Consider the following 8,217-nt stretch of genomic DNA (forward strand, 5'->3'; position numbering starts at 1 on the left):
CCCGTTGCCACATTGGCCAGCAGCGAATTTTCTTCACAGCCACACTGCCTTAGCAAATAGGCCTAATCGGCAGTGCTTCAACGGGTGTCACGAGCTAAAGCTACGGTTTGGTGCCATATCGATGCAGATCTATTTGCAGCGACTGCGTGACACTCAAACAGCCTACAAACCGCCTCGCAAATGAAAGTGAGTGCGCGGAATGGCAATAGAGTCGTTCACGGCAGCCACCTTTGCGACGCACTTTGCGGCAGCCTCCTGCACCTGATGCCATTCATGGATGCACATCGATACCTTTTTGTAGCTTTGAGGAACCCATCACAATAACTAGTTTTGGATTTATGTGCATGACAGGCACGAAGGTGCCCTGGCCAGTTGCATGCATTTTTGCGGATGGCGGATGAACAGAAAGGGGGGCAGCGAGAACGGTGCGAGCTCTCTGCGACCCTCCAGGTCTTCGAATATTTGACAGATGGCAAATCACACCGAACCTGACAATGAAGCAGCATGGACGGCACCTTCTTTGTAGTCGGTGCCAGTTACGCGTGGCTTGGTACGCGAGAAGCATGGCGCACCATCCTTTCGTTTGTCGTGCAGATTTGTCTTGCGATAACCTGCCTGCTGTAAAGTTGGGGTAGCCTTTCCGTGTTTTGGAGAAAAAGAACTGCAAACCAAAGCTATCTATGCAATAAATGAAAGATTTCTGCAAATTTCAGGTCCCCCATTAAACTTTTTAAACCTCGTTGGTATTCAGTACAACAGAACGTCACTAATTGAAAAAAAGAAATCACTCGATTCTATTTCAACAGAAATTCTGTTGATAAAAAAAATATTTTCCAAACCTTCATATACAAGAACTGAGCTGTAAACGAGCGCTAGCATACTTTATTTGGTGTTTGGCGTACCCTTTACAAGTAGACCATACTGTGTATCTTGATTTCTGTGTACCTAAGTTTCTGATAGCTTGCTACATTCTTGTTATGTAATGCTGAGATACTCCCGAGCATGTGTAGCACCATGTTTTCTTGCCCGAAATTAGTGAGCATTAAATTTCGTACAAAATTTTCTAGTACCGTATTTACTCGCACAATGGTCGCACTCGCGTAATGAACGCACCCCGAATTTGTCATAGCAATATGTCAAGGGCCAAGTCTAGCTAATGATGATCGCGCTTGCCATTTGTCGAATGCTGTCAAATGCTACGCGAACGACTCTTGAAGACATACCAAGCGGTCTGCATGCACCAAACATTCTTAAGCAGATGCCCCATTTCATTTCTTTCCCATCGCTTTCTGCACTTCCATGAAAAAAAAAAGCTAGAACCAAACTTGCCTTGGTTTTATTATTTGTAGGCTTTATAACGGTTTTGGCCAACAAGAACGACAAAAAAGGTGCCTTTCGATTTTTCTCGTCTGCGCTCATGGGCACACAACAAATAATGAGCTGCCACGATAGCGGCCACGTTTACACTGATACGTTAGAAGTGTACCCTATTCATACACTGACGCTTGTAACACAGCTAAGATATTTGCCCACCCTTAGCGTAAACATGCCGTATTAGGATAGTAGTGAAGACAAGTGCCGTAGTTTCCGCAGCACGCCCGCCGTGTGTTTTTATGTCACCGGCAGCTAAGCGCACCCATCTCTGTTTCTGTCCCCTCAAAGTGGACATGGCTATGTTATTGTCGCAAACTTGCCGATATTAACGATGTTACTCAATACTGATATGGAAGAAACTGTTTCAGTGCCCGTAATGTACTCACGAGAAGGGAAAAAAAATCGTGTCCGGCGCGTTCGGCTTGCTCCGCCGGGCACCATTTTTGTTTTGGTGTCCCACGCTATTACAGCGCCATTGCACAGCGGCACCCACCTGCTTGACCTGTTGTCATCCCGCAGAAAGTGCAGGATGAAAAAAAAATTATTTTCGCCGGAAATTTCACCCGCGTATTGATTGCACTCCTGAATTTGCGTAAACTTTTTGGACAAGAAACTGTGATCATTATGCGAGTAAATACGTATTCCATGTTGCATTCGATATTCATCTCGTTTTTTTTTATTCAATTCGATTGGAAATTTACTATTCAGTATTCACACAACCCTAGTTTATAGATAAGCTGCAGAGTGTAGTGACAGCCAATCATTTTAACGAGTGCTCAAGAGGACTGGGGAACAGCAGTTCCCGATTGCAGTTTTCGCTGCATAATCAGTGATGTGGCTGAGAGACGTAATCTTTGACTGGCAATGTGTGCCTATGGAGTTTATATCTTCGCAGGGCACTGCTACGTTTTCTTTGTTTCTTTATATAATCCTCATGGAGGCACTCTGGGATTCCAGCGGCAGATGCCTGCAGCATTGGCAGTTGTCAAAACGATTATAAGTTGTTGCCCATGAAAGCAACTGCTCACAAAAGAAAAGGGAGACTCGTATTTACATTGAAGTAATACTAGTGGCTGTGACAATTACTCAGTGACAACAAGGCAGTAACAATGATGGTAATAGTCGGCAACACCTGCTATCGTTGACCTCCCACAGCCTTCCGGTAATGCGACTGTCTTTTCATGTAGGAGTTCCCAGCGGCCCGAAGACGTGATACCATTCGGGTGCCAGTTCGAGCCTGCCAGTCCCAGTTCGGCATCGTCCAGCCTCCTCGACATTGACGAGTTCGCTTCGGCGCTGAGCATCTCCGGAAAGGAGACCGATGCCACGCAGGTCAGTAGCCGGGTGCAGCTGTGGGTGCACAATGGCATCCCCCTGTGCAGTAGTGTTGCATAGTTGAAAACATCATTTACAATGCGGTTCACCTATTAAAGAAATCGCCAATTTAATGTTTTTCTACCGGTTACAGCTGAAACATGGCATAAGGGTAGGTAGACTATTTTTAAGGCGTAAACGCTGGCCTAGTGCTACTGGTGCATCCGATCGGCCTTTCCCCCGCACGGGCGTCTGCGTCAGCAGGCGTTTGGTGTGTTGCGACACCACGTACCCGAGCACACGAGGGTCGGCCCCTCCCCCGCGTAGCCGTCCGCGGCTTAGTCGTGTCTGGGGAAAGGGGGATGCTGGGGGTTGAGCTGATGCTGGGGGTTGAGCCGATGCTGGGTGTTTGGACCTTTAAGGCCCCCCGGCGGAGGTAACAAACCTCTTCGGCCTCTGCTTCACATAGACGGCACCTCCGGACTGACCCACCTGGAAGAAATCGGCAGTCGCCTTTTCCTGTCCTCCTCTTCAATCTTCGTCTTTCTCTCTCACTTTTCCATCTTTCCTGTCTTCTCTTCACTTATTACTTCCGAATTTCCTGGCGGCGAGGGTTAACCGTGTGTAATATATCCAGCCTTGGGCATATATATTAGGTTATAGCGGGCGACGCATGGCTGGCGTCTGCAAGTATTCTTCCAACCTTGTTCCAACCCTTGTTGGGCTCGGTGGTGGGTGGCTACCATCGCCGCCAAATTTTCCAACTCTCTATGGCAAATGACTCTCCTCCACTACCTGATTGCTCCCTGAAGAGGGGGTGCACCGATGAAACATTCACATTCTTCATGCAACCAAAGCAATCTTTTCCCAAGTACCACGTTGTACATAGTCAGCACGATAAGAAAACAGTCAGAATGATCTCACCATTCGTTATAGCGAAATCTCTCACGGAAGCAATCGCTTGAGGCTACAAAGTAACGAAGATAGGAAGTGGCGATCTTCTTCTCGAACTTCGCGACAAAACACGGTATGACAAACTCTCAGAAGTTGTAGCATTTGGGGAAATTCCCGTCTCGGCGGGCCCACACAGGTCAATGAACACAGTGCGCGGGGTCGTCTCGGAAGATGACCTTCTCGAACTGAGTGAAAGCGAACTATTTGAAGGATGGCAAGACCAGAACGTAGTGAAAGTACAAAGAATAACATTGAGGCGAGATGACAAGCAAATACCTACCAAGCACATAATTATTGCTTTTGGAACCTGCAACCTACCTGAAACAATAGAAACCGGTTACAGTAAGCTTCACGTCAGGCCGTTCATCCGAAATCCGCGTTGATGCTTCAAGTGTCAGCGCTTTGAGCACGGGTCGCAGAACAGCAGAGAACGTGCTGTTTGTGCTAAGTGTAGTTCTTCTGAACACGCTTCTGACATATGTACTTCACCAAACCACTGTGCCAGCTGTGAAGGAGATCACCCCGCCTACTCGCGATCATGCCCCTCGTGGAAAAAAGAGAAACAAATTATAGAACTGAAAGTAAAACTCAACCTATCTCTTCCAGAGGCATGTGAGCGTTTCGCACTACACAATCAGTCCTGTCCTTCCTACACCGATCTGGCGCACCGCGGGGGCAGCGCTACGTCATTCGGCGGCCGCCCAAGTCACACGGAGTATGATGGCAGTCACGCCATCCTAAAACGCCCCTAGCTTAAAACGCCCCTAGAGGCAGTTGCAGTCCATGCGATACTGTTTAATAAACTGGTAACAATTTCCTCACTATACATCGCCCCAAACTACCGTCTTTCAAAAACAGAATTTCAAACCTTTATTAATGAACTGCCAGAACCGTATATTGTCGTGGGAGATTTTAATGCACACTGCACCCTTTGGGGACGTTGCCGTTGTGATGCCAGGGGACGCTCAGTAGAAAGTTTCTTCTTCACTACAGGTGCATGCTTACTTAATAATAAAGAGCCTACATTCTGTAGCGTGGCAAACAAAACATTTTCATCGATCGATTTAAGCATTGCATCTGGTACATTCGTACCGTATATAGAGTGGAACATGCTTAAAAATCCATATGGGAGCGACCATTTTCCGATTGTCATAAGATCAACAAAATGTGATGAATGCTCTCCGTGCGTCCCCCACTGGAAAGTCGAGTCACCTGAATGGAAATGTTATAACGAACTCACCCGTATGACCTGGGAAGACGTCTCTACACTTCCTATTGATAATGCAGTGGCATATATGACAGAATTTATTCTTCATGCGGCGTAACTATGTATCCCTGAATCAAATGGATCGCCCTCCAAACGACGTGTTCCCTGGTGGAATGCGGAGTGTAAGGAAGCTTGTAGAAACTAAAATAAGGCTTGGAGTCGCCTTCGCGAATCTCCAGCTGCTGAGAACCTGATCAATTTCAAGAAAATAAAGTCACTAGATAGAAGAACGCGCCGCCGTGCTAAACGGGAAAGTTCGGAAAAATACATCAATAGCATCAATTCATATACAGACGAACGGAAAGTCTGGAATAGGGTGAACATAATAAAAGGCCGTGAAACCCATCCTCTACCTGTAGTAAACACGCAAGGAGACACATTTGAGGACCAAGCCAATTCTCTAGGGGCACATTTTCAGTATATTTCCAGTTCATCCCATTACTCTGATACATTCATAAGATATCAACGACAAGCAGAACGACAGCCTCTGGATCAGAAACGAAAGAAAAATGAATCTTACAACCGACCATTTAACATGGTGGACTTTCAGGCTGCGCTGAACTGTTGCAATAAAGCGGCTCCTGGAGACGATCTAATAGTTTATGGGAGGATCGAATACCTACGCACCGAAACACACAAAACACTACTGTCACTTTTTAACATCATATTCTTTGCCAGTTATATTCCATCTGCCTGGAGTAAGCAGTCGTAATTCCTATTCTCAAAGACGGCAAGGATCCGACTTCAGCCAGCAGCTACAGGCCTATAGCCCTGACAAGCTGCTTATGTAAACTCCGAGAAAATGGTAAACAGACACCTAATTCATTATCTTGAAAGCAACAAAATACTAGACCCCTTGCAGTGTGGTTTTAGGGAGGGTGGATCTACGACAGATCACCTTGTCCGCATGGAGGCGAATATCCGAGATGCCTTCGTGCACAAGCAGTTTTTATTGGCCGTATTTTTAGATATGGAAAAGGCATACGACACAGCCTGGCATTTCGAATTCTTCGTGATCTGGCTGGTATGGGTGTCAGAGGCAATCTCTTGAACCTGATTCAAAGCTACCTCGCTAATCGTACGTTCCGTGTGAGGGTTGGTAAAGCGCTATCTCATCCATTTGCGCAGGAAACAGGTGTGCCACAAAATGGTGTGTTGAGCTGCACCCTATTCATCGTAAAAATGAATTCCCTCTGTACGGTCATACCACAAACAATGTTTTATTCATTGTATGTGGATGACGTACACATAGTACTTATATAATGCAATATTTCTATCTGTGAGTGACATGTACAGCTTGGCCTAAATATCTAAGTGGGCTGACAAAAATGGATTTAAGTTAAGCCCCCAAAAAAGCGTGTGCGTTCTGTTCTCTAAAAAGAGAGGTATATTGCCTGACCCTGCTGTCCATCTTAATGGACAGCGGCTATCTGTCAGCCACGAACATAAATTTTTAGGAATCATCTTAGACTCGAAACTAGCATTTGTCCCTCACCTTAGGTATCTGAGAGCGAGATGTCTGAAGACAATGAATTTACTGAAGCTCTTGTCCCGCACATCTTGGGGAAGTGACAGGAGATGCCTTTTGAGCCTCTACAAAAGCCTTATACGGTCCCACCTCGACTGTAGAGCTACAGTATATAGCTCTGCTGCGCCTAGTGCTTTAAAAATGCTAGATCCCATTCACCACTTGGGTATACGCTTGGCTACAGGTGCTTTTAGGACAAGTCCCGTAGAAAGCCTGTATATGGAGTGTAATGAATGGTCATTACATCTGCAAAGGATGTATTTAACTTTTTCCTATGCTCTCAAGATTAAATCAGACATGCAGCATCCATGTCATTCGTCTATTCGTGACGTGTCTACTGTCAGGCTATTTCGTAACCTCCCAGCTATTAGTGCACCATTGAACCTTCGTTTCATAGCACTGGTAGACAAAACAGGTGTCTTAGTCTCATAGAATGTCCTAATGGCACCCACTCACCTGCCCCCACCGTGGGAATGGCAGACCATTGAATGCGACATCTCTTTCATAGAAATATCTAAGCGGGCGCAAGGAGCACATATACAATTCCATTTTCGTGAACTTCAGGAGAAGTACTCCTGTACAGAATACTATAGAGACGCTTCCAAGTCCTCTAAAGGAGTTTCCTACGCTGCTCTGGGACCTTCATTTTCTATATCCGGTGCACTAAATCCACACCCAAGTATCTTTACAGCGGAAGCCTATGCTATACTATCGGCTATTCAAAACATAAGGTTCACAAACCTTGCTAAAGCTCTTGTGTTTAGATTCATTAAGTGTAGTCAGAGCCCTACTTAGTCCATGAAAATATGACTCAGTTTTTAGTGAGCTGTCCAGTCTGTTGTGCTCCCTATATATGTGCAATCAAGTGATTGTCATATGCTGCTACCTGGTCACAAAGGTACAAAAGGCAACGAAGCTGCTCACGAAAGTGCTAGGTCAGTAACTTTAGCAACGCAGATGGAAATATCCCCATCCCTGCCTCAGACCTAAAGCCTTTTCTATGCCGAAAATTGAGGAATCATTGGCAAGAAGAGTGGGATACACAAGCAATTAATAAGCTTCACATAATAAAACTAAAACTGGGGAACTGGTTAAATGGGATAACAGCACGGTACAAGGAAGTACATCTTTGCCGTTTAAGGATAGGACAGACATACGGTACTCACCTTATCTCCTCACAGTCCTCCATGTTCTTATTGAGTACCCTGCAATAGAAACAGAGAGGAAAAAGTATTTACCTTCTGCATATCGCGAAAATATACCTCTTCACCCTGCATTTTTTCTTAGCAATGAACCGTTTTTTTAATCTGCAAATAGTTTTAGATTTCTTAGCTGAAACCGACACCCTGAAAATCATTTGGCCAGGCAACCTTTAGCACCTGACTAACAGGCCTGCATTCAAGGGTTCTCCTAACTCTGGTGTCATTGTTATGTTTTGGTGCATAATGTTTTCAACGAAAGCCCATTGCCATAGCCCACGTCACTACCCAGTCAGCGTCATTATTTTAGCACCTACATAGCCACTTACAGCGACAGTTTTTAGGCCCTTTTACAGCCATATACGTCTACGATGAGGAATTAATTGTGCACGTCATCCATAACGCAGCGTTAACATTACCGCTTGTCATGGCGCTATTTCGCCAAACCTGGCCCTTGCGCCATAAAACACCACACATCATCATCATCATCCTGTTGGCCTTCTGTGTTTGTAAGGGGAAGCCTTCTTTGACTCCTACTTGTATTGTAAAAATGAATTCAGCTAGGCTTAGTGGAGTTTGTT

The 8,217-nt window shown here is 45.5% G+C and overlaps 1 protein-coding gene across 3 annotated transcripts in view; it reads left to right on the forward strand.

Moving 5' to 3' along the window:
• LOC142589950 (uncharacterized) overlaps window positions 1-8,217 on the forward strand; it is a 66,688-nt gene that overhangs the window by 40,038 nt on the left and 18,433 nt on the right. For all 3 annotated transcript variants that reach the window (XM_075701680.1, XM_075701681.1, XM_075701683.1), the window contains one exon: window positions 2,562-2,706. In XM_075701680.1, coding sequence (XP_075557795.1) covers window positions 2,562-2,706 — 145 coding nt within the window. The remainder of the gene's footprint in view (window positions 1-2,561; window positions 2,707-8,217) is intronic.

Source organism: Dermacentor variabilis, chromosome 8, assembly GCF_050947875.1.
Source record: "Dermacentor variabilis isolate Ectoservices chromosome 8, ASM5094787v1, whole genome shotgun sequence".
Classification (NCBI taxonomy): domain Eukaryota; kingdom Metazoa; phylum Arthropoda; class Arachnida; order Ixodida; family Ixodidae; genus Dermacentor; species Dermacentor variabilis.